The sequence below is a fragment of the Hipposideros armiger genome, unplaced genomic scaffold, assembly GCF_001890085.2.
Source record: "Hipposideros armiger isolate ML-2016 unplaced genomic scaffold, ASM189008v1 scaffold_309, whole genome shotgun sequence".
NCBI classification, from domain to species: Eukaryota; Metazoa; Chordata; class Mammalia; order Chiroptera; family Hipposideridae; genus Hipposideros; species Hipposideros armiger.
The window spans coordinates 283601-310611 of NW_017731659.1; the positions used below are offsets into that span (position 1 = coordinate 283601).

At 47.8% G+C, this 27011-nt stretch overlaps 1 protein-coding gene across 4 annotated transcripts in view; it reads right to left on the minus strand.

Annotated features, from left to right (window-relative positions):
* Positions 1-27011, minus strand: part of LOC109391963 (zinc finger protein 862-like) — a 92646-nt gene that overhangs the window by 41431 nt on the left and 24204 nt on the right. For 3 of the 4 annotated variants that reach the window (XM_019659954.1, XM_019659956.1, XM_019659953.1), the window contains exons 2-4: positions 13413-13537; positions 12944-13047; positions 12085-12347 (exon numbers count right to left, since the gene is read on the minus strand). In XM_019659954.1, the coding sequence (XP_019515499.1) occupies positions 12085-12347; positions 12944-13047; positions 13413-13531 (486 nt within the window). In that variant the 5' untranslated portion in view covers positions 13532-13537. Of the gene's footprint in view, positions 1-12084; positions 12348-12943; positions 13048-13412; positions 13538-14125; positions 14749-27011 lie in introns of those variants that run through there. The other variant, XM_019659955.1, reaches the window with a different exon arrangement.

Sequence of the window (27011 nt, forward strand, 5' to 3'; positions counted from 1 at the left end):
AAAATAATTTTATGGTTGGGGGTCACCACAACATGAGGAACTGTATTAAGGGGTCACGGCATTAGGAAGGTTGAGAACCGCTGGTCTAGGGGCAAGGGCAGGAGAAAGACCCAGGAGATTCTGCTGATCTGGGAGGCAGCAAAAATGCAAATTCAAATGGCGGGAGAGAAAGTAGAAACAAAGTTTCAATATCATACTACAGATTTGAAGGGTCTTCCAGATTAACATGGCAGAGGCAAGCAGTAGACTGGGCTGATGCGAAAAGCACTCCATGGAGTTGTTCAGTACACAACCTGCACATCCATCATGGGCGGCTCTCCCCCAAAAGCCAGTGAAATAAACAAAAGATAGAAAACAAGCAGAGGAAAAACCAAAGATCCACAAAACCACATCCACTAGGATGAAGTGAAGATACCACTTCACACCCACTAGGATGGCTAGAATCAAAAAGTCAGATAACCACACGTGTCAGCAAGGATGTGGAGAGATCAGAGCCCTCACATATTATTGGTGGGACTGTAAAGTGGTCCAGCTGCTCTGGAAAACAGTCTGGCAGTTTCTCAAATGATTAAACATAGAGTTACCATGTGACCCAACAATTCCACTCATAGGTATTTACCCAAGAGAAATGAAAACATATGTCCACAGAGAAACTTGTAAATAAATGTTTATAGCAGCACTATTCATTATAGCTAAAAGGTGGAAACAACCCAACTGTCCATCAGTGGATGAATGGATAAACAAAATATGGTATATCCACGCAGTGGAATGTTATTTGGCCACAAAAAATGATACATACTACAACATGGATGAACCTTAAAAACATTAAGCTAAGTGACAGAAGCCAGTCATAAAAGACCACATACTATATGATCTCATTCACATGAGAAATCTATAGAAACAGAAAGTAGATTATTGGTTGTCTAGGGCTTAGAGGGGGAGAGGAGAGGGGAAGAGGTAGGATGACAGCTAAAGGAGAGAGTTTCTTCTTGAGGTGATGAAAATGTTATAAAATTGACTGTGGTGATGGTTGCACATATCTGTGAATATACTAAAGACCACCGAATTACACATTAAATGGGTGAACTGTATGGTATGTGACTTATATCTCAATAAAGCTGTTAAAATAAAAAGTCTGCCAAATATTTACCAGCAGCAATGAGACAAGGAAAAGGAAACACTCTTATACCACAAGCTTGAAAAGTATTCCCTAGAGACACAGGAGGTCTCCATATGTGTGGGGAAGACCAAGTTCATTTAGATATCCATTTCTGGGGCTGGAGATTAGGAGCTTGAGCTTTGGTTTGAAATCCTGGCCCCACAAGTAGCTGTGTAGCTCTGGACAAGTAACCTGGTCTTAAATCCCAGTTTCCCAATCTGTAAAAGGGGAATAATACATATTCTATAGTATGGCTGTGAGACCCACTGGGGTTTAGGGATGCTTAATTAGGCTCCAGGGATGTAGATCAGACAAGGCCTCTCCTGGAGGAATTTTCTAACACTAGGAAACCCAAAATCCCCCATTATTAAAGCTAGGAAGTTTCCTAGAAATTAGTGTTTCTCAACCTAGGGTCTTTGGACATCTTCTCAAGATCCGACAGTTCTAAGACTATTTAATTCAATGTCTTCATTTAACAAGATAATAAACATAAAAGAACCACCATGAGATTTCCACCCACACAAAAGTATCGTGCTGTGACTGAGTTGGCAACTGTGGTAGACTGAATTCTTGGCCCCAGCTTCCCTCCCTAGCAGATGACTGGCCAGATGCCTCTGCAGGAGGACTCTGTCTTACAGGTGGCCCGAGGTCCTTCTTTGCTCCTTGAACTTGGATATACAGCCAGGCGGCTTGTTTGGTCAATGAGATGCTAATACACACAATGCATGCAAAGGCTTAAAATGTGCTTGCGAGGGTGGGCTTGCTCCTCTGGGGCCTCTGTCTTTCCCAGGAGAAGAACTTTCCCAGGGAACCCCTGTCCCTTTAGCCTAGGTCCAGAACAAACACACATGGAGCAGGCCTGGCTCCAGGGGCAGGAGCCATTCTCGCCAGACTGAAGCTTGAAGCAAAGCAGCCCAGCCACACCCAGCTACATCAGCTGAACCGCGGTCAACCAGCACCGATAGGGGCAAGAATAACTGATGGGTGTTCTATGCCAGGGTCAGCACACTATGGCCTGCCGGCTACATCCCGCCCGCCACCTGTTTTGGTATGGTTCACCAGCTCAGAAGGGTTTGTACGTTTCCAAATGGTTAAAAATAAATCAAAAGAAGGATATTTCATCATGTGAAAATTATACAGAGTTCAAATTTCAGTACCCATAAATAAAGTTTTATTAGAACCCGCCACACCTACAGCTGTTGTCACACCACAGTGACAGAATTGTGTAGTTGTGACATATACTGTATGGTCCACGAAGCCTAAAATATTTACTGTCTAGGCCTCACTGAACAAAAAATTTGCTAACCCCTGCTCTATGCCACTAAATTTGGAGGTAGCCTGTTACACAGTAACAGCTGACTGTACAGCACCAGTTCTTACTACTTCACATGAGCCTATGAAGAAAGAACAGATGCAAACTCTGTATGTCCATGACGCATTCTGGCAAAGAAGAGACCACGAAACATCATGGGTGTTACACTAACAAAAGATTTCCCAGTGTTTTAAATTGAGACAAACAAAGACAATAAAGATATCACATGGCACACAAGAGCACAGGCAATGCCAAAGCCAGGGTTTGTGCCATACTCATCACTGCCATATTCACCTCATCAATAGCAACTTCGTTCCAGTAAAACATCACCCAACACATGAAGTTGACTTTGTTCATCTGAATGCTGTTGGTTTGTGTAGTTCTCATTCATTTTATATTTGTAAATCCATTTTGGTTTTATAGTTGTTTAAAAGCTATATGAAATGTGTTCATCTAGCTTTATGTTTATACCTTTTTAAGTAACATTAGGATAAAATTAACATAATATTGGGACCCCATGAACATTAGAAGTCACCTGAACACAACCAAAATGAGGCACACAACACAAACGAGAAACACAACCGCCACAGAAGTGGTGAGGACACAAGGAATGAAGGTCAAGTTAGGAGCTGTTTTATATGGAAATACTGGACAGTTCGGAATAGTTTTTCATGCTTTACTTTTGGTCCAGTATAAAGATTATGAGAATTATAGACTCAGTTTCAGCCAGGACTCGTTCACTAGCGTATTGTATTTTGGGGAGAATCTTTGGTTTGGTTTGTGATCCGATAACCAAACTACCAGTATTTATAAAATAGTTATACAAGTTGAATTCATTTAATGCGTCTGGTGTCATGAGTGAGTAATTTTAGGATCGAGGTGCATGATTTTTATTCTGGGAAAAGCTGATATTGAACCAATAGTGTCTGAAGATCCATAATATCTTAGAACAGGAGGAAAGTGACTTTTTTCTAGCATCATCTTCCACTTTTCCTTGTAAGCACACTCTACTGCTACTATACCCTATTACCATCCCCCATCTCAATATTATATGTGTGCCCCTGGGCCTTTGTACATGCTCTGCCCACTGTCTGCAATTACGTGTTCCCTCCGTTCCTGACTCCATAGGCCACTCATTTCGACTCATCTCTCAAAACCTACTTCAGGCCTAGAAGCAAGGAAACCCCAGTAACAATGCACACACCGGTTCCCCAAAGATCCTGGTTTCAAAATACCATTTCCCACTAAAATGAATTAGCGCTCCTAAGAGAGATGGCTGGAACATCTTTTTTGCCACAGAAAGTAAGGAAATGCTAAAATAAGAACAAAAAGCCAGTCTGAACAAGCTCCCACCGGCCAAATCTAGGGCAATTTAAATATCAAAAAGAATAATGACAGTAATGGGCTAGAACACATTAAAGGAAAAAAAGAATTCATGAATCCATACTGATACTAAAAATAATTTTTAAATGGGGGATGGGGTGGGAGAGACGTTTGAGCACTTTTGTAAACAGAAGAGTCAAGTAATAAATATAGAAGGAATGGTTAAAAAATCATTTTAAGCCATGAATAATAACTGATACAAGCAAGAATCATCAATAGTTGCTAAAAAATTTTGGTAAAAACAAGGCAAACTGACATTAATGTGCCTCCTGATGTCTACAGTGAGAAAGACACAATGTCGTCTGTACCAAAAAATCTACAATCTGAATCTATCATGAGGAAGCAATCAGACAAATTTAAACTGTGGAACATTCTGCAAACAACTGGCCTGGACTCTTCCAAAGTGCCGATATCACGAAAGAGAAGAAAACAATGCATGCGGAATGTTCTACAATGAAGGAGACTAATGAGACATGACAACTAAATACAATGTATGATGCTTGAGTGGGCCCTGGGTGGGGAAAAAACTATAAAGGACATTACTTGGGGCACTTGGGAAAATGTAAATATGGATTGTAGTGAGACAATATTGTACCCATGGTTACATTTCTTGAGTATAATAATTGTATTGTGGGCGGACCGAGTGGAGCGTTGGTTAAGAGTTGGCTTGGGATGCCAGTTCTGAGCAGCAGGGCCCTGGTTTGGATCCCAGATGAGGGCCAGTGACACTGCCCTCTACAGCTAAGATGGTGAACAACAGCTCGACCTGGAGCTGGGCTGCCATGAGTCGCTGGTGACGGGATAGGCTACAGCCCCTGCTGCAGTGGGCTGCCATGAGCTACCATGAGTGGCTGGCAGCCGGTATGAGCTTCCGTGAGTCACCATGAGCAGCTGTCCAGTGGCCAGCAAGTGACTTCCTCACCCGGGAAGAGGGCAATAATACCAACATGGACCAGTGATGCAACGTCCTCCACAACTAGACTGAAGAACAAAAGGACAGGAACTTGTCTGTTCCCCTTCCCCGATTCCCCAACGCTGTTCCCCTCCCCCAATTCCCCAATACTATCTTAAAAAAAAAATTATTTTGTGGCTATATTGGACAAGTGTCAGCATACTACTGTCTGAAGGTCAAATCCAGCTCCACATGTTTTTAGACAGGTTGTGAGCTAAGCATGGTTTTTGTACTTTTTTAATGAATGAAAATAATTTGTTTTCATATAATTTTACTTAGGTGATTCTCAAATGTACATGAAATTCAGGTTTTTCAATATTCACAAATAAAGTTTTATTGGAACACAACCACACGCATTCATTCATGTACTGTTGATGGCTCCTTTCGTCTTAACGATGAAAGAGTGGAGTAGTGGCGACAGGGACTATACAGCCCGTAAAGCCTAATGTCTGTAACTATATCTCAAACAGTTCAGAAGAAAAACAAACAAAAAAGGATGAGTGTGCATGTGCCTGTAAGTATATATAGCAATATAAAGCAATTGTTATATAAAATGTTAGCAATAGGTGAATCTAGATGCAGGGTATGTGGAAGTTCATTATGCTATTCTTATAACTTTTCTACAGGGTTGGAAATGTTCAAACTAAAGAGCTCACAGAAATTAAAACCAGCATGAAAAGTACTTGCTCATGCTGGGGCACCCTTACAAGCCCGACCTGTCTCAAATGTCCCTTCTTTTCTTCCTGGACAAGACCATTATTCTTCCTTTCTGAGCACCCCTCCCCTACGCTTGGTAAAACCTGCCCGTTGGCACTGATGTCTCGTGGCACTGCAAATATCTGCTTACACTTCCACCTATCCCAGGTACTCTGGGGTTTGCAGGCTGCTCTGGAGGGCCTGCCACGAGTTTTTGCACATCCAATTTGAAGTTTGAAAATAAATCCCCATTTTACGACGGAAGCTGATATGGAAAACACTGCAACACCATTTCACGTGCTTCTCCCCAGAACAGTAGGAATCTGGTGGGTAGAGAGGCTGGCTGATAGCTGGTGAGCAGTCCCACCACACAGCATCCCCCTGGGTTGTCTTCTGTCCAGTATCGGTACCCAGAAGGGGTGGCTTCCTCCAGAGCTACCTGGGACTTCTCACGGTGGGGACAGAACACACTGGTAGCTGATCAGGCTTGCCTTTTCCCAGTGGCTGCCAGATTTGGACCTCATGTAGCTAAAAATGCACATACGGGTCATTATGGTATACATTATTAGCTTCATTCCTGGCTCCAGTTTAGGGCCTCCACCCTTGTTTTTCTTTCTTCTCTCTCTCCCAGTTTTAATGTGCTATCATGTTATAGTTTATGTATCCTGCTAGGCTGCCCTAAATCCCTTCTGGAACAAGACTGGGTCTAAGTGAAAAACTTAAATAGAAACCCTGTGCTGGCCTCCTCTCTCTTCTGCCTCTTCACCAGTGCATGGATGGCTGCACGCACTCCTCCAGCGCCTCGTGCCTGCAGCGTCACTTCCGGCGTGCCATGTCTGAGGGTAGCCTGGCAACCTTGGCAACAATGGGTGCAGTTTATCATTTCTAATGAGATGAGAAAGCAGATGGAGGGGCATTTCTTTTCTAAACAGCCAGAAATGAGTGCAAAACTCCTTCTAAGACCAGGCCATGAAAGAAAGGTGCAAAAGGGGAATGGCCATTTGGTCCATCTAAGCCGAGGCCGTGTCCCTACGCCACCCTGCACACAGTGGGACCAGCTTTCCCACTGGTTGAGGGGAGATGGAGAGGGCACTTGTGCTGGGCAGGAAGGATGAGTAGAATAGTCAACCAAGGCCAGAAGGTAGGAACAAGAGGGATGAATATGGGAGGTGGAGAGGAGGCAGCATGGGAAGGTGGGTTCTGGAGTCAGACTGCCCCACATAGCGACTCGCTAGCTGTTTAGCTTTGTGCAGTCTGGTTCACCCTCTCCAGGCCTCAGTTTTCTCAGCTGTGCAGCGGATAGAATAATAGCTACTTCGCAGGGGCATTGTTAAGAGCAAATGAGATCATGCTCTAAAGTGCGGAGCACAGACCCAAGCACAGAGCAAGTGCGCCATAAGCATTAACGGCTACGCTTAACCATTAGCACCATCGTCATTTCTATTGGAGTGGAGCATATGCACTGAGGAGCTGTGGAGGAAATGTGTTGTGCTGGATGGGGGCCAGAGCTTTTGAAGTCAGGTAGAAGGTCAAGAAAGGACAACATCAAGTATGGCTTTGGGACAGGATTTGACAAATGAATGCAGCTTATTTAGGACGTGGGGCTTCGGGATCCCCATCCAAAATCAGGGCTGTGGCTCAGCCCACCTTTTCCTCCTCTCTCACCATTCAGTGAAACCATCGTCTGAGACACACACACACACACTCTCACGTCCTGCTTTCTTGAGCTATTTTGCACATCTGTTCTCTCCAGGCCTTCAACGCCTCTCATTTCTCTGGATCACAAAGGTCAAAGTCTCCACAGGTTCCTTGGACCTCCAGCCACTCCCTCTTCTCACCCACCCACATGCTGCAGCTGGAAGGCCCTAGGAAGGAACCTCCTCCAGGGGAGCAAGAATCTGGCCTCTGGCTCCACCCCTGCACTGCAGGCCACACCCACTCCTGTGGGTGGAGCTGGTCTATGGCCAGGTTGCAAACTCTAGTGCTTCTCGGCTTCCCTTTTCTCCAGACCCCAGACCCACTCAGGCTGCAAACCTGGGGAAGCTGCCTGCTTTACAGACCCCAGATTGCCCACTGGGCTGTCCCCAGGTGTAGACTCTGCCTCTGGTGGGGGGAGAAGGGGATCCCAACAGCTCTTCCTGGGCATGGCCCTAGATTTTCCCCCAAGAGATTTTTTTCCACAGGCTGAGAAACCATCAGCCTCCTCTAGCAAACTTCTGCCCATCCTTCAAGACCCATCTCCAGTCTTCCTTAGTCATGTCTCTGCTTGAAGCCCCCTGGCATCATGGAGGGGCACTCTCTTTGAAGGAGCCCAAGCCTACCTACCATGTACCAGCAATGGGAGTTGGGGGGCACTTAACCTTTTCAGTCCCTGGTTCCCTCATCTGAATGATGGGGGCAGCAGCCTCCACCTGCAGGACTGTTGTAAGGAAGATTGTGGTATGCACCTGGCATATAATAATTGCTCAATGAGCAGCCAGACTTATAAAACAAGGCAGCTACCCTTGCTGGGTCCCTCTCCCCTGCTCCCACTCATGCCTCAGTCCATGGCCATGGGGCTTTCGCTGTGAAACTGCCCCTGCCAAGGACACAGAGACCTGTGCGCTGCCTGAGCCACGCGGACTCTCAGTCCTCCAGCTTTCCACCCTCCACAGCACTGACGCCACCGCCCATGCCTTCCCAGGGCTTCAGCTGCATAAACTTATATGCTTCATTTCCCCTAGAGCCACGCGTCTCCCCTGGGCTGCAGACCCACATGCAGCAATGAGCCTGTGGGCAGCTCCACCTGGCCATCTCACGGGTCCCTCAAACGTTTCTCCTCCCAACCTGAACTCACCGTCTCCATTCCCCTCAGTCTCAGGCCACCTCTCTGCACCGCTCCACATATTTTAGCAGATGTCCCCACAAATACTTAAGCCCACTGGGTCAGTTTCCTACTGCTGCTGTAACAAACTGCCACAAACACAATGGCTTAAAACGACACAAATTAATTAACTTACAATTTGGGAGGTCAGAAGTCCTTCCATCAAGATGTTGGCAAGGCTGGGTTCTTGCAGAAGCCTCTAAGGAGGAATCTGTCTCCTTGCCTTTCCTAGCTTCCAGGGGCTGCCTGCCTTCCTGGGCTGCTGGCTCCTTTCTCCATCTTCAAGGCCAGCAGGCGAGCACCTGCCAGTCTTTTCTCTCTGACTGACTCTCCTGCCTTCCTCTTAGAAACATGCTTATGACTACATTGGGCCCACCCTGAGAATCCAAGACAATTTCTCCATCTCAGGATCCCTAATATAATCCCATCTGCAAAGTCCCTTTTGCCATATAAGATAACACAGTCACAGGTTCCAAGGATCCGGATGTAAACATCGTTGGGGGGGCCCATTATTTGGCCTATTACACTTACCCCCCTCCATCTGCTCAAACCTCTAGGATTATCCCTCCACTGACAGAAAAATGTTCATCCCCCTCCTTTCCATTTCCAATGTCTCCATCTGAACCTTCTCAGGTAATATAAAAGCTTACCCATCATGCCTTGTCTCTATTCTACATTCCATTTCTTTAGCAGGACTCCTCCCACTGGGCTTTTTAAGGATGTTATAGTCTCTCATTAACAAACTCCCTTGACCCCACGTCTTCCTCCAGCCATCAACCTTCCTATCTCCTATGTCTCTCCTCCACGTCTTATCTCTAATCAAACTTCCAAGAATTGACTATACCGATCATCTCCATTCTAACAAGGTTTTCATCTCATCACTCTTCTGCGGGGTTTCTCAAGCACAGTACTATTGACAGTTGAGACCAGATGATTCTTTGTTGTGGAAGGCTGCCCTGTGCATTATAAAAGGTGGAGCAGCATCCCAGGCTTTTACCTTTAGATGCCAGTAGGCATATCCCCATCCCAAGTTGTGATGGCCAGGGATGTCTCTGCAGACGTTGCCAAATGCCCAGGGGTGGAGGGAGGCGGGAGCAAATTGCTTCAGGTTGAGAACCACTGTCTTACAGTAACAGCTCCTGCTAAAGTCACCAATGACTTCCCTGGCACTAAATCCAACGGAAATTTTTAAGCCCTTCTTTTGCTTAGCTTCTCAGCAGAATTTGACCCTATTGGCCATTCTGGCCTCCCTCCTTCTCAGGCTGCTCTTTCTCTGTCTCCCTTGCAGGATCAAGCTCCCCTTCTGAACCACTAACTGTTCAAGTTCCTGAAAGCTGAGTCCTAGACCCTCTCCACCTCTTCCTCAGCCCATTCTCCCTGGGGACTGCCCTCCACACCCCCGGCCTTGTTGATATCAACTTGTTGACACTTAGATATCCTGATGTCACTCCAAACTCAACAAGTCCAAAACCCAAACCAGGATGTTTCCCGTAGCCCAGTCCCCTCTGGCATTCCCTGTTTTTCAGAGAAAGGCACCATTCCTGATCTGTTGGGAAAGGAACAATGCAGGAGTTGTTCTTGACACTTCTCTCTCCCTTACTTAGGCCAATTAGTCTAAGTCAAATTTCTTTCATCTCTGAAATAGTTCACAAACCACTTCACTTTTCTCCATGTCTCTGTCCCCACCCTAGCCCAAGCCTCTATCACTGTCCGTTTAGAGAATGGCCACAGCCCTCTAACCGGGGTCTGGGCTCCCGTTCTTGACCAATGCCCCAACCCCCATCAGTTCTCCAGGCTGTGGCCAAAGTCACCCTTTCAAAACATAAGTAAGACTTCTCATTGTTCTTAAAGTAAAGAACAAAAGTCCCAATTTGGCCCATTGGGCCCTCTATGGCCACGCCTCGATGTCCTCCTCCAGGCCCTTGCGTTGGCTACACTCCATGTACACGCATCTTCTTCCTATTGCTCAAATGCGCCATGATCTCTCCTGCCACAGGGCCTTTGCACATGCTGTTCCAGCCATCCGGATGCCCCTCACCAATATTCACCTGGTGGGCATTCTCTTCCTTCAATCACAGCTCAACTATCAGGTGGCCTTCACCAACTCTGGCCACATCAATTCCATTGGTTGTTCACTTTTGTCCTAGTCTCGCTTTCTGCATTACCTTTCAGAGTTGTAATTTTCTAGTTATATATCTTATTCTTTGATTCATTCCCTCTTCCCCACAGTAAACTCTATGAGGGCAGGACCGATGTCTGATGAGGCTTACCTTTATACCCCAGGGCCAGTCCAGTGCCTGGCACAAAGGAGACTCAAGAAATGTTTATTTAATGCATAATGAATGATCTTCCTATGCCCTGGCTTGCCTATCTCTACTGTCTCATGTCCCCCCATCTCTGTTTAAGCTTGACTCCCGAGAATCGTCTTTGATCATTCTTCCTCTATATTTTCGAAAACCCTTCTTCCTCATCTCCACATTCCATATATCAATAAATCTTGGGGATTCCCCCTCCTAAATCTCTCTGAAATGTGCCCACCTCTAGCACCCGAATTTAAACCACCATCTTTCCTCACCTGAACCTGCACCCCAGCCTCCTACCTGGAATCCCAACTCTCCGTTCCGCAACCTGAGTCACACCTCTGCTTGAAATGCTTTAATGGCTCCCCATAGCCCACAGGAGGAAGAATGCACTGACCCTGGTTTATGAAGCACAGTGTGATCTCGCCCCTGCCTCCCTCTCCTGCTGATTTCTTGCCACTCTGCCTCTCAGGCTCATTACTATCACTACACTGGACTTCTCGTGGTTCTCTCTCAGCTGCTCTGCCTGCACAGGGCGTTTTTCCACCCCTCTTCCACTACTGCTACTCACTCTCCAAGTCTCAGGCTAAAGGAAATCTTGTCCAAAGCCCTCATATAAGCCAACAATAATAATAACAATCGCTGATATTTACTGCATGCTTACTAAGGGCAAGCACGATTCTAAGCAGTTTACAGTTTTGACTCATTTAATCTTCACCATCAGCTATGATTATCCTGTTACAGAACAGGCACAGAGGTTAAATGACTCATCCAAGGTCACATTAGATAGTAAATAGCGAAGCTGGCTGACATAATGAACTTGGGCTCCAGGCCCCAAATTCCTGAACACTATGAGCGCTGCCATGTCCCACTATTCCCAGAGTATCCTGTGTTCCCCCTTCAGTACTTATCACATGTGTAAGTACTTGTCCAATGCCTGCTCTCCCCACCAGACTGTCCACTCCCTGAGGGCAGGGACCATGTCTGTCTTGTTGAAGCCTTCACCTCCAGCACCTAGCCTAGCACCTGATATTACTGCCTTTTTCAGTCGAATGTCATATTCTGCATCCCCACAGCCCCAGCTTCACGTCACCTGCTCCAGAGGAGGGCTTGGGTAAACCCTTCGTAAATGCCACTGAATGGCCCACCAGGTACACATAGGAGGATTCACAGGGAAATCTCCCCGCCGCTGAGTCTGCTGACTACTGCCAGGTGAACTCCTCGGCATAGCCCTCAGCCACCAAGGGTTGCAGCCACTTAGCTGGGGCAAGGGGACAGCAAGGTCCATCATCCACGCGTCCAGGAATGATGGCAGAAAAGCTCTTGGGCCAGGCTGGGCAAGAGGGATGGCTCCCCCTGGTGGTTCCTTTCCATGTTCGTCGGCACCCTCTCCCATGGCACAGCCCAGGGGACACTCACCAGCCAAGAGAAGAAGCCAGCTGATTTGTCCTGGGTGGAGATCTGCCCCTCATAGGGGCCGAAGATGTGGCCCTTGGGGATGACCTCATTTATGCATCGCACGTCATTCTCCCCATTGGCGTCCTTGACTACCTCCATGCCCTGTGGAATGGTGAGGGCGGCCCGGTCTGGGATGCCCACAGGCACCGGTGTGTCAGACACAAAAACCGGGGGGCCGTGGTTCGGGCACTCATCCACAAAGTACTCCTGACAGGACTCGCAGACTGGAGGGATGGAAGGAGGAAAGAGAGCCTCAGTTGTTTCGGGAGGTAGGACCCCCATGGAGGAGGCTGAGGGGCGAACAGGAAGCCCACCCTGAGGACAGCATAGGGCAGTGGAAAGCACACTGTATGGTACTCCGGAGCCCCAGCCCTGGTTCCACCCCAGCCAGCCACAGGCCCCTGAGTTTTCAGTAGCAATAACCCAGTACCCTCCCTGGGGGCTCAAGGACATGCCTGCCAACACTAAGGAAGCCAGTAGCTCGCTAGCTCCCTTTGTTTCAAGTCTGAAAAAGTAGAAGAAAGAGCACGCTCTGGAGTCAGATGGGTCTGGGTTTGAATTGCAACTGTATGCTGCTATGGGACCTGAGGCAAGGTGCTTAACCCCCACCAAGCCTCCGTCTCCTCACCTGGAAAATAGGACCAATAACAGCCACCTCAATGGCTAGTGGGGAGAATTCACTGAAACCTAGACCCGTGTCTAGTAATAGATGAGTGTCTATCATTTGTATTATGGCTACCAATTCCCTAAGTGAGATGGGGTGGGGGGTTGGGGGGTGAAGAAAGGAGTAGCCCAGGAAATAGTCCCACATTCCACTTACACCAGAAGTCCACTTGCTGGAAGCTTTTGGGCATGATGAGGTCCCGCTTCCCCTTCAGTTTCTTGGGCTCCACTTCCATGGCCGAGGGGTCTGGTCTCCTAGAGCTGGCCAGGACAGGGGCCAGTACAGAAAGGAAAGACGCCATCAGAGAGGGAGAGGCTGGTGGGCAGAGAAGCCGAGGACCTGGGCAGGAGGCCATGGGGATGTGGGGCAGGTAGAGGAGTCCCAGCCAGCCTGCCCCTTCAGCGCAGGGGGAAGTGGGAAGGGAGGCGTCCTGAGACCAGGCCCAGGCTCACATGGGGCACTGCTTGGGGTTTGCTAGAGCCTGCGCTCACCTCTGGTCCCAGGAGCTGTCTGGAGCAGAGTAAGGGTGGTGGGCAGAGAATGGGAACTCTCCCCAGGGTCTCCCACCAACCCAGCCCAGCGATTTCCCCCTTTCCCCTCTCTTGTCCCCACACAGGGGCCTCACCAAGGCTGGCCATACTCCTGGTCGTGGAGTGGTGAGCAGACCTCTGTCTTCACCACGGTCACCATGTCCCCCACGGCTGCCTTGGTCTGTGCCAAGCACTCCTTCATGTTCTCAGTCATTCTGTCCTGGGGACGGAAGGCGGGACCAGCACAGGAAGAAGATCAAAGAGACAGGGGAAGAGGGGTGAGTGGCGGAGAGGGCAATCGGGGGTCCCGTGGAGTCTGGTTACCCTCCCTGCCATCCCCAGAGGAAGCGCTTGAGAACACAGACAACAAAAACAGCTGTACCCCGCCAAGAGGAAATACCATTTCTATCCCGGGCTGGTCCTGGGGATGACTGGAGCCACCAGCCCCATGGGGTCAGGGGCCAGGGGCAGCTCAGGCCAGGAGGCAGGGCTGGACAGCCTAGACCCCCAAGACCAAAGGGCAAAGGGTATGAGGAACCCACAGGAGCCTCAGCACACAACTCTACAGTGGGGAGCAGGAGAGGGATCCACTCAAGTCCAGCTGGGGCCAAGGGGGGCAGGCAAATGAAATAGGCCCTCAGCGACTGGCTGCGCAGCCCCTCGTCCGGGGGCTGCCAGGGAATGCAGCCAGGCCCGCTTTGCCAGCTCAGAGCAGGTACAGGCGGGGCCCGGGGGTCTTGGTGTGGGCTGGCCCTGACTCCAAGCCCCACCCTGCTCTCTCTAGGGGAGTCTCCCCAGTTGTGCTTACCGCCCTCCTCCACCACAGCGTCGGGCTTCAGCCCCTCCCTCGGCACCCCAGGGTCCTCATGCCAAGCCCCGCGACACTCTTCGGGCCAGGGCAGCGCGCAGCTCGGGCTGGGACCGTGCTCGCCCCGGGACTGGGCGAGCAGCGTGTGTGACTCACTACCCGGGGCCCCGCTGGCCACACCCCTGCTCCTCGGCTAATCAGCCCCCTGCTCCCCACCGGGGCCCCAAAGCCGGCGGCGGCGGGGAGGGGTGTGGGGAAACATGACGGCCTGCCCCCTCCTCCGAGCCGGCCGGGACGGGGGCGCGCGGAGGGGGGCGGGGGCTGCCCAGGCTGGGCCGAGCCGCCCTGTTTCAGCCTCCAGGGCACCCCCAGACCCGGGAGCCCGCGGGTCGTCCCGTCAGCGTGTCGGGCGGGTAAAGTGTGAGATGCCGCGATCAGGCCGGGGCGGCGCACAGGCCGGGCGAGGGTGCGGGCTGGCTCCTTCCCTCTCACCCACCTTCCCGGCGGGGCGCTCCCTGCCCGGCCCAGCCCTGCCCAGCGCCCGCCCCCCGCCCGACAGGCCCGGCATTCCTTGCGGGGGCATGTGGCTTCTTGCCGGCCCCGGGGGCACGCAGTTGGCTGGCAGCCGGGAGGGGGGCGCGCGGGGAGCGGGAGGAAGCGAGCGCCCGGGAGGGGCGGCAGAAGGGGGCCCCCTGGGAGGAATTCCAGCCCCTCCTGCGGGCTCGGCCCCCGCGCGGGCCGGGGGGCGCCGGACAGGCGTCTGGTGCGGGTAATAGCGCCGGGAGGCTGGGTCCTGCGGCCCGGCGGGTGGCGGAGCAGGTCTGCGAAATGCACAAGCAAGCAGCCCACCGCGCGCCCTCTCGGCCTCCGCCGCAGACTTGGCCCGGCTGCAGCGCCGACTGCGACGCCACCGAAACAGGCACCGCCACCCAACTCGCCGGTCGCGCATCGCACGCGCGTCCCTTTCCCCACCTGCACTGCCTGGACTGGGGGCCGGGCGCCTGCAGCTAGCCTGCCTCCTGGCAGTAGTGTACCAGGGGCTCCAAGCTTGGTGCGTGGCCGACCTCAGAGCCCATGGATGGCCCCCAGTCCCGTGAGAGGGAAGGGGTTATGGGTTCCAGAGGCAGGAACCTAGGGCAGGAAGGTGTCAAGTGACGTGCCCAAGGGCACGCAGTCCATTCCTGGAAAAGTCTGGAGACCCAGGCCCCGCTCTGGGTAATATTGGAAACAGGTGAACCCCCTGTTCACCAATTCAAGCGTGAAATTTCAGGTCTGGTTTACCTCCATGCCATACCCTCAGCCCAGTCCCCTTCCAGAGGGATCACCAAACCGGGTTCAGGCCTCAGCCCACATGTCAGCTGCCAGGGACAGACCCTGTGGATTTGGAAGGGATCACTGAACATTCCTGCCCTGAGGAGCACTTCTCATTTGGATGGCAACGTGCACACCCAAGCGTCCTGAGGCAGTTACATCTAATGGTTAGGAGCCTGGCTCCAGCAATGCCTGCCAATCAAATCCCACTTATTAGCTATGCGCCCCTGGACTGGTGTTATGGACTGAATGTTTTGCATCTTCCCCCAATTCATATGTTGATACCCTAACCCCCAGTGTGCTCCATTTGGAGACAGGGTTTTTGAAGAAGCGATAAAGTTTAAGTGAGGTCATAAAGGTGGGGCCTTAAATCAATAGGGCTGTTGCCCTAATAGGAGGAGACACCAGAGCTCACTCTCTCCAGGGAAGACAGTGGGAAGGCAACAGTTTGCAAGCCAGGAGGGAAGGCTTCATCAGGAACCAAATTAGCCAGCACCCTGATCTTGGGCTTCCCAGTCTCCAGAACTGTGAGAACTAAACGTCTGTCGTTTAAGCCACCCGGTCTGTGGCTATTTGTTACAGCAGCTAAGCTAACTAAGACAGTAGGTTATCTAACTTCTCTGCGTGCTCCCATTTCATCTGGAAAACGTGGCGAATATTAGATTCTATCACAGACAGTGCTGTATTAAATGGACCGAGATGAGTCTGGAGGTGATGAGGCACAGTCTGTGGGTTCCTTCAACCCATTGAAAAAAGCTGATCAGAAAGGTGGGCATGAAGGATATCGTTAAGGGGGGAGGGGGAGAGGCGGTTGAATTCTCTCTCCACTGGATTGGTTTTTTGTTTTTGTTTTTGTTGGTTTTTTTGGTCGGTCGTTTGCATGCTCTGGCATTATATTAGAAACAGACTGCTTGGGACCATTTTGCATTGGGCTCTCCTACTGTGGCACTCTGCCCTCCACCAGCCCCACCTGTGTGCCATGCTCCACCCTGCCACAGGGCCTGTAAACTTGCTGTGCCCTTCACCTACACACACCTATAAACTGTTTCCCATCCTTCAGCCCTCACTTCCCCAATCCATAAAACCCTCTCCAGCTCCATGTCCCTTTCCTCATGGCACTTGTCACACTTAGAACAGTCTTAAGTTAGCCTGAGTATTTGACTGATATCTTTTTCCCATAATAGATTATAAGCTCCCCAAGGACAAGGTGCAGTGCAGGCCCTTTTGCTCCCCATTGAATTGCCAGCACTTGTAACAGTGCCTGGCATCAGGGCAGAACTAGCAAAGACAAGAAAGGAGGTAGGGCATAAACTTGAAGGAGGCACCCATTCTCAGGGTCATCCACTTGTAGGAATGGTACCTGAGAGTGAAAGCCTTCTTAAGATTTTCACCCTAGGTGCCTTGCTTGCCTTACCCTGGTCTCAGCCTTATCTCAGCACATAGTATACTCTCAATAAATATTTGCCAAATGAATGAATGACCAAATGACCCATGTCATAATACACTGCCTGCCTCTAATATGTCCTGCTGGCCCCCATGAGAATCTCAGCTCTAAGAGAGACCTCAGAAGGAGAAAAAGAGGGGGTGGGTTATTGTTTTGAATCTTCTTCTCCTTTGGATGCATTCTCAGTGGTCTCTGCCGGGCAAGGTGGGTGAGGCTGGCTTTGAGAGGCAGTGAGGTGCAGTGGAGAATGTGATGGAATTAAGACTCATGAGGCCTAGAGCCTGAATCTAATAAGTTGTAAAGTATAAGCTGTGTGACCAAGGGGGCACATCACTTAAACTCTCTAGGCATTAGTGTCTTCCCGGTAAAATGGAAATAATCGTAATTGCCAGGTTATCCCCATGAGGAATAAATGAAACAAAGGCGGGAGCAAGGCCTTGGAAAGAGTCAAGCGCTCTGGGTTCGTAAGGAATATTAACATTAAACTGGTTAACCCCAGAGGCAAGGGGGTGAGCAGGAAGAGGAAAAAGGGGATGGAAGGAAGAGAGATTAAAAATGAGGGAAAAGAAGGAGAGAAAAGTAGGCGATAGTAAAAGAATAAAAGATAGAGGGAAAGAGGGAAAAAAGAAGAAAGTGGGGAGAAAGAAGGAGGTAGGAAGGGAAAGGAAGACTGAGAGACAGAAGGGAAAAGGCACACAGCCATTTTTCTAAGTCTTAAATGGTCCCAGGAAAACCGTCCCCTTCTGAGAAAAGCATTCATCTGTATCTCAAAGTAGAGATGTCCACAGGCCACTTCTTTTCATGTCTTATTTTTCATGTACATCCCACCTGCATCATGTAAAAGAATTGGGATGGTTTATAACACAAACACACACTTAACAGGACAGCTGAGCAACCAGAGACCTCATGGAGAAAGACTGACACCAAGAATTATACTGAGAGCCTGTTTTAAGATGGCTAGTGATCTAGCTTTCCATTCTTCTGAGTCTCCTGGCAGCTAAAGCAAAAAGGGAAACATGATGGGTTACAGAGTACTCGTTATTTGACACCTATTGATTGACTGTCTGCACAATTAAGTTCTCTCCATTCTTGGAAGAGTCCAGGTGCCTGGAGAACCAGAATCAAGCCTCACTTGCATGACCGATGCACATTAGAACTCCTTTCTGTGTCTGTGAGGAAGGCCGTGGGTGCAGAGAGGGAGAAATGAGATGTGGCAGGATCAAATAAACTTCCATCTGGGAAGGGAGAGATAATACGGGCTTATGTCCTTCATTGAGTCCATCTCAGTGGGCACTGTAAGGTCTGAGTCAAGTCAAGCTCCAGAAACCGTTTCTGCAGATGGCTGTGGCCCTTCCAGCCCAGTGAGGGGCTTGGGGGAGGGGTGGTGGGCAGTCCTCATGGAGGACTGCAAGCTGCTGGCACTGCTCCCTCTCAGCTGGCTCCTCTGAGTCTGCACACGCAGAGATTAGGCATGTTGCAAACCCAGCAATGAGATGCAAACCCACAGGAGGGGGCAGAAGGGAGCTCAGGAGCCTGCAGCTCTGTTTTCACGCTTGGCAGGGTGCCAGGGTCCTGGAATGCCCGGCAGCCAGTGTGGCCAGAGGACTTGGTTTCCCTAGAGGCTGGCACCATGAAAGTCTAGCAGGTCTGTTCTGGTACCACCACAGCATCCTCTGTTGTCCCCGCTGATAACAAAGAGGCTGGCCCAAGGCACACATGGACCTGGGCTGGCTATCCTGTGCCCGGGGTCTCAGTCCTGGCTATACCATCAACTTTGTAGGTGACTCAGAGCAATGTCTTGCCTTGCCCTGAGCCTCAGTTTCCCCTTCCCGGAAATATAAGGTCCAACATGGTTCTTAACAGTAAACCATGGGGGTATTGGGGAAAGATTGGAATTATATTACAGAGTTGTTGAATTTATATGCCCAGCAAGCACTGCCTGAGAAAAAAATCATATGCCCTGAACTTATACATAAGCTAGATTTGCAAATGGATGTAGGTACTTTTGTGATGAACAAATTTATTAAATGTTATTGAATTCATAGAAGCTCTATGTCACTGTGTGTTTTGTTAATCAACTGATACCAGCCCTGCCACTCACAAGCTATGTAACCTTGAGAAAATGAACCACTCCTGCACAGTTCATTGGTTTCCTCATCTGTCCAAAGGGACTTATATCAGAATCTATCTCATAGGTTTATTTTACATAGTATAATGCCTGGCATATAATAAGCACTATATAAATATTAGTTCTTATTATCATTCATTTTATTTGTTATTTTAAAAGTATAGCAGATGTCAGGTGGGCACGTTGGTGAAAATTTTTTGACATTTTTAAAGAGGGCCTTCATAGCAGTTCACACCCTTCATAGAAAAACACTTTTAATAAATCTATACTATTAAGATGCTCATCCCAATAGAAAAAGTGGAAAATAGTATGAAAAAGCGATTTGCAAAAGGAAAAAGACAAATAGCCAATATGCTTTATGGAAAACTGTAAAACTTTAATACTCAAATAAATATAAATTAAAATAAATAAAGATCATTTTTCCTCTGTTAAACTGGCCAAGATGAAAAATCTCAATAATACAAATTCAGAGTTGGCAAGTGGATGAAGGAAATACTCTACATGCCCTACTGGTTGGAATATAAATTGGTCTATCCTTTCTGGAGGGCAATTTGGCAACACATATTAAAAGCCTTGCAAAGAGCAAAATCTTGGTAGGAGCAATCCCCAATCTAGGAATTTATCCTAAGGACATAATTAAGTTGTGTGCAAAGATTTACCCACAAGGCTGTCCTCTACAACACTATTTTTAGTAGCAAAAAAACAGGAAATAATGTTAAGCCTCAAAAATAGAAGTTAATATGTGGCACAGTGAAATACTAGACAGCAATTCACAATGCTTTGGAAGCATATTTATTGACATGGAAATGCGTGCTCAATATGTTGTTAACTTAAAAAAATAAAAGTTATTAAGTGAAAGAAGACAATTTGAGAAGGCCACGTACTGTAGGAGTCCAATTCTATGACATTTTGGAAAAGGCGAAACTATGGAGACAATAAAAAGATCAGTGGGTTCCAGGGGTTAGGGGCTGGAAGGGATGAAACAGCAGGAGCACCGAGGATTTTTAGGGCAGTGAATCTACTCTGTATGGTACTACAAATGGTGGACACATGTCATTATAAACTTGTCCAAATCCACAGAATGTACACCACCAAAAGTGAACCTTCATGCAAACTATGGACTTTGGGCCATTATGATGTGTCAATTTAGATTATATAACAAATGTACTGCTCTGGGATGGGATGTCCGTATTTGGGGAGTTGTGTGAAACAGGGGGTACAGGGGAACCCACTGTACTCTCCTCTCAAGTTTGCTGTGAACCTGAGACTGCTCTAAAAATAAAGTCTATTTTTAAAAAATGAAAAGTATGAAAAGACAGAAACAAATAATGCCATTTAAAATATATATGTATAGCCATATGGATTTGCACACACATCTGGGAGGACGCATTCTGGGTTATCGATCACTAGTAGTTAGTTGGGAGGGGAGATAATGTTAAAGAAAGAGTTTCTGTTTCTTCTTTTTGCTTATGAGAAAAAAAATGTTGCTTAAAAATTCTTTAAAGGGGCCGGCCGAGTGGCGCGATCGTTAAGAGCTGGCTTGGGACACCAGAGGGCCCCGGTTTGGATCCCACATATGAGGGGCAGTGACACTGCCCTCCACAGCTGAGATGCTGAACAACAGCTCAGCCTGGAGCTGGGCTGCCGAGAGTCTCCGGCAATGGCGTAGGCTGAGTCCCTGTGGCAGTGGGTTGCCATGGGCTACCGTGTGTAGCCGGCAGCCAGCGTGAGCGGCCAGCAGCCGCAGTGAGCGGCGGTCCAGAAGCCGGTGACTGATCTGCCTCCCGCAGGAGGAGCGCAATGATGGTGCCAACTTGGGCCAGTGAGGCAACGTCCTCCACGACTAGACTGAAGAACAAAACAACAGCAACTTGTCTGTTCTCCTTCCCCCAATTCCCCAGCACTGTTCCCATCCCCCCAATTCCCCAATAAAAATTTAAAAAAAAATTCTTTAAAGGAACTCTTTATATTCATTTAGTTTAGGAATTGCTAGAGAGGTAGCTAAGGTTTTTCCACCATCACTCATCATTAAATGCTGGGATCCAAACAATTAGTTAGGAGTTAGGAGGCGCCCAAACTGGAGACTGAATACCAGGCCTATAAGTGGCACTTGATGCATATTTGATGAATGGCTGAATCAATCAATTAATTGATTGATCAGTAAGGGCCCCAGTATTTCTACCACGGAGTACCTCTGTTTTTATTTTTCTTTATGATTCCCATTTTGAAAGATTAACTCCACTAAACAGACTGCATGCATTGGGTAGTAATTCATTCATTTTCCTCCTTTTTCCTATTAAACATACAGGTTATTGATAACCAGGGTTTAAGCACTAGTTGCTATCTTTCTAAGCAAAAGTGAAGAAATTTGGCATGCTAGTTCATTTGTCCTGCTGATCAATATTAATTAACAGGGAACTGTACAATATTAGTCAAGCTTCTTTATGTTTTAAAAATAGCTCAGTGGAGAATACTATGCAGAAATGAGAAGGAACAAACCACGACATGCTATAGTGTTGATAAGTCATAGAGCTGAGGAAAGACATGAGACCCCAAAGAGTACACACCATATAATTCAATTTATATAAAGTTAAAAACTAGGCAGAACTAGGGTGTTAGAAGTAGAAATGTTAGCGGTTATCCTTGGGGATAACTAGAAAGGCAAAGAAAGAGGCTTCTATGGTGCTAGTCATGCTGTATTTCTTCATCTTGATGCTGGTCCCCTGGGTATGTTAAGTTTGTGAAAATATATTGACCCACACTTTTGAAAGGAACCAAAGGTTTGCCACCCTGAAGCTGCCTTTTGGGATATTGATTTTAAGGTGTTTATTAAGAAACAAAAGACTCAGAAAAGAACCTTTGACCCTCCCCTCCTTTCCCGCCCAAGAGATTCAGACAGAAAAACCTGCCTTAGGAAGGAAACCTTGGCTTAATCATCTTAAGAATCTTCATCCCAGCGTTAGTCAGGAAGACTCCAAGCCTGTTAGCTAATACCCGCTGTGTCCGACTGTTTCTGAGCTGTCCAGCAAGAATTTTCCTGCCATGTACGTTTAGCTGTTCGTCAACAACCTGTAAACCACCGGTTCTCACTTCTCATCTAATACCCTGTCCCCCACTTTTCTCCTTTGTCCAAAATGTCTTATACACCCAATGTTGCCTTGGTGTCGTACAATTTTTATGCCTATGTGAATTGCCCATGCAAGTGTATTAAACATTTGATTTTTGCCTGTTAATCTGTCTCTGTCAATTTGATTACCAGCCCAGCTAGAAGAACTTAGAAGGTAGGAGAAAAAGTGTTAATAATTTTTTTAGCTCCCTACATACACTTTTTATAATATGTACATTTTTCTATATGTATTTATGTTAATAAAAACCAAAAAATAAAAAATCTGTAGGGGCCCTAAGGGCAAAGAACTCCCATCAGGGGAGCATCTGACCCCATCCATTCCCGGATTTCGTATCTGGGGGAACTGGCAGACGGGGTTTCAAGGCCCTCATCTGCAGAGTCGTTCTCACTGAGCATCTGTGGTGAGCTGGCCTGGGGCTGTAGAACACAAGCTCCCAAGGTGGTCTCTCCTGTAGAACCTTTGAAAGGTAACGGGTGACTCCATCATTGGTAAGATTTTGATAAAAAGAGATTGGGAGAAGCAGTGTAAAGGTTTGTGAGTCAAGTGGAGAAGGTGGTCAAGAGTAGCACCTTTTTTATGTGCTTGGTTCTCTCAGTGGACATTGGTGGCTTACCTGGATCCCATTCACCCTTTCCTCCCCACTAACAGAACTGGACATTCATCAGGTGTCACACCTCCCTCATAGGACCTACTGAGGTTCAGGAGAATCTGGGCCTACCCTCAGCTCCATGAGTGGGCTCGGATTAATCTAAGCCAACTGTGGTAATACCATCCCCTCCCCAATTATTAGATCATGAACCTGGCCTTTAACTAGTCAGCACCTGACATCTCCCTCCAAGGTTGGACACTTGACCTACATAGGCCCATCCAAAGGAAGAGGAGGACTTTTATTTCATGACTTGAATGAGAAAGTACACAGCCATTATTGCAAATGGCTGCCATGTCCTGCAGGGGAGCTTACCAGGAAACACCTTTAGGATGAAGCTAGGAGAGCAGGGCAGAGGGAAGGTGTGGTGTAATAAATACATTTGGTCTGTCCCCAGTTCCTGGAACAGAGATCCTAAAACGCTTGAAACTTCCCAAGTAATAGGAGTGACCTTTGTTATTTGTAAGGAGACCCTTTCTATCACACCTGACTTTATGCCAATGAAGTGACTTAGGATGGGGCCCCTAGGAACCTTCAGGATGGGTCTGGTCACCAGAAAGGCAGTGATGAGAGTTAGAACTTTCAAGCCCTACCACTGGCCTCCTGGGAGGGGAGGGGACCTAGAGTTTGAGCTCCACAAAAATTCTTTTTTTTTTTACTGAGGTATAATTGACATATAACATTATATTAGTTCTAGGTGTACAACATAATGACCCGATATTTGTATGTATTGCAAAACGGTCACCACAAAAGTTTAATTATCATATTATACATCATCATGCATAGTTATCGAATTTTTTTTTCTTGTAATGAGAACTTTTAAGATCTACTCTCTTAGCAACTTTCAAAAATGCAATACAGTATTATTAACTATTGTCACCATGCTGGACATTACATCCCCAGAACTTACTTATTTTTTAGCAGGAAGTTTACACCTTTTGTCTGCCTTCACTCATTTCGCCTACTCCCTACACCCCAACCTGTCCCTAGCCTCTGGCAACCACTCATCTATTCTCTGTATTTCTGAGTTTCTTTGTTTTGTTTTTTTGGATTCCACATGTAAGTGAGATCATATGGTATTTCTTTCTCTGTCTGACTTATTTCACTCAACATAATGCCTTCAAGGCCCATCCATCTTGTTGCAAATGGCAGGATTTCCCTTTTTTATGGCTAATATTACCATACACACACACACACACACACACACACACACACACACACATGCAGCCACATTTTCTTTATTCATCCCTCATGGATACTTAGGTTGTTTCCATGTCTTGGCTATTGTAAATAATGCTGCAATGAACATGGGGGTGCAGATATCTTTTTGAGTTAGTTGGTTTTTTTAAGACTTCTATTTCAACATGAAAGATTTGGAGAGGTACAGCTTGATGTACAGATAGCTTTGACTGCTCCACAGTTTCGGCACACACAGAATATTTAAGTAAACTGCAGCTACATGCTTTTATACATGGTAGAGTCCCAGGGGCGGGGGAGGGAGGAGAGTGAGTTCATTTCTGTTTTTGTTTTTGTTACATAAATACCCAGAAGTGGATCATATTATAGTTCTATTTTTAATTTTTTGAGGACCCTCTATACAAAACAGTATCCTCGCCAACACTTATTTCTCGTCTCTTTGACAAGAGCCATCCTAACAGGTGTGAGGTGGTATCTCAGGTGGTTTTGCTGCACATTTCCCTGATGATTAGTGATGTTGAGCACCTTTTCATGTACCTGTTGGCTATCTGCATGTCTTCTTTGGGGAAAGTGCCTATTCAAATCCTCTGCCCGTTTTTAAATCAGATTGTTTGTGGTTCTGCTATTGAATTGTATGAGTTCTTTATATATTTTGTATATTAACCTCTTATCAGTTGTATGAGTTGCAAATATTTTCTCCCATTCCATAGACTGCCTCAAAAATTCTTGAACAAGATTCAGAGAGCTTCCTGGTGGGTGAACACATGGAGGTGCTGGGAGAATGGTACTCCAGGAGAGGGCATGGAAGCACCGGGCCCCTCTCCCAACGCCTTACCCTTTGCATCTCTTTCATATGGCTATTCCTGAAGTGTATCCTTTATAATAAGCCAGTAATAGAAAGTAAAGCACTTTCCTGAGTTCCATGAGTCACTCTAGCAAATTAGAGACCGTGAGGAGGGAGGTCGTGGCAACCCTGATTTGTGTTGGTCATGAAGCACGGGTATCCCAGGACGTGTGACTGGAGTCTGAAGTAGAGACAGTCTTCTGGGACTGAGCCCTCCACCTGTGGGCTCTGTGCTAACTCTGGACAGCTAGCTTTCGAATTGAACTGTTGGATCCCAGTTGGCGTTGGACAACATCTCAAAGATGGGGACTTTCACTGACCTGGTTAAGGTGCAGAATCAACTAGTCCTGGAATCAGCGCTACTGCTGTACTTCCTGTTACACCTCTTTGTTACCAAGCCCCTCTAGGACAGGGTTTCTATAAAGTGCAGACGTGGCCATCCTTACTGCCCTACAAAGGCTTGGGCCTCACCTCCCCATGGATATACTTGGCTGGGTCCAGAACTCAGGCTGTGCCTCTGTAGTGTCCACCTCAGTGGCGCCTTGGCCTACAAAGGGGCCAGTCGGGTGGGCCTGCAGCTTCTCACCCCCAGCCCCTCATCTCCCCAACACCCAAGGCCTGACCTGAAGCTATAACCTGAGCACACTCTTGTGCATTGCTGGTGGGAGCCCAACTGGTACCTCTATGGGGAGCAATTTGGCACGGGGAACTTTCGATCCTGCAATTTCACTTGAGAAATTGTTCCGAGACACACGTGTAAAAGTATTCATTATAACACTGCCTGAAATAGCAAAAGACTGGAAACAACCAATGTGCCCATCTGGAGGCTAGTTAAATCAATGATAGCATATCCACACATAACAGGCAGCTGTTTCAAAGAAAGCAGTGGAACAAACTGCACACCCTCCTCCACGGCCACCACCCTGGTCCGACACTCCTCTCCCTTTGGCCTGAAGGGCTGCAGGGGCGGCCTGAAGGGCTGCAGGGGCAGCCTGACTGTCTCCCTGCTTCCACTCGGCCCCTCCTGTCCATTCTCCACTGCAAAGTCAGGGTGAACTTGATACAACCTAAGTCAGATCGAATGGCCCCCTGCTCTAAACCCACTCATGCAGAGCAAACAGCAAAGCTATTTATTTATTTATTTATTTATTTATTTATTTATGTTAGCTGACCCATCCTGCCACCTGTTGGCAGCTCAGCAGCAGCTCAGCTCGGGCCGGGCATCGAACCGCTGTTGCTCAGAGCTCGCAATCTTGAGCGAGCTCTTAACCAACTGAGCCACTCGGCTGGCCCTCCACAAAGCTCTTTAGACAGAGACAGTCTGCCCCATTCCCTATGAGACTCACCTCCTGCTGCCCCCACCACAGCCACAGGACCTGCCTTGCTCAGCCTGCAACACAGCACGTTCTTATCTTGAGGGTTTGCACTGGCTGTTCCCTCTGCCTGGACAGAATGCTTTTCCCCAAGATATATAAGGGCTCGCTTCCTCACGCCCTTCTAGCCTTTACTCCATGTTGCATTCTCTGGACACCTATATAAAACTGCAACTTCCTTACACTTTCTATTCCTCCTTATTTTCCTCCAGAGCACTATTCACCATCCAATGTATGTATCTGATTTGCTATCTATCTCCCCAACCAGAATGTCAACTCTAGGAAGGCGGAGATGTTTATCTGTTTTGTTCATTGCTGTACCCTCTGCCACTACAACAGTGCCTGTGCGAAGTAAGCACACGATACACATTTGTTGACTTGATTACATAATTGGTGGTGAACACAAATCGAGGGAAAGAACACTGTAATTTGAGAGGTGGCAGAAAATGGTTGAGAGCATGGATTCTGATGCCAGGCTGCTGAGGTTTAACTCCCAACTGCATCAATTACTGCTGCTGTGTGATGTCGGGGGGAGTTTCCTAACCTCTCTGTACCTGGGGATAGTAACTGCTCCTACCTGGTAGGGATTAAATGAGTTAATGTTTGCAATATACTTAAAATAGTGACTGAGACAAAGTAAGCTATATACATGTGTTATATAAAATAAGCATGCCCCATTTTAATAAAATAAAAAGGACACACACATGTGTATGTGCTCATGTCTGTGCCGAATGGCTCTAGGCTGTGAAAGGTGCTGCTCCTGGGGAGAGGGACTTCTCACTGAATTGTACACCAGGTGCATGCATTTCTGATTT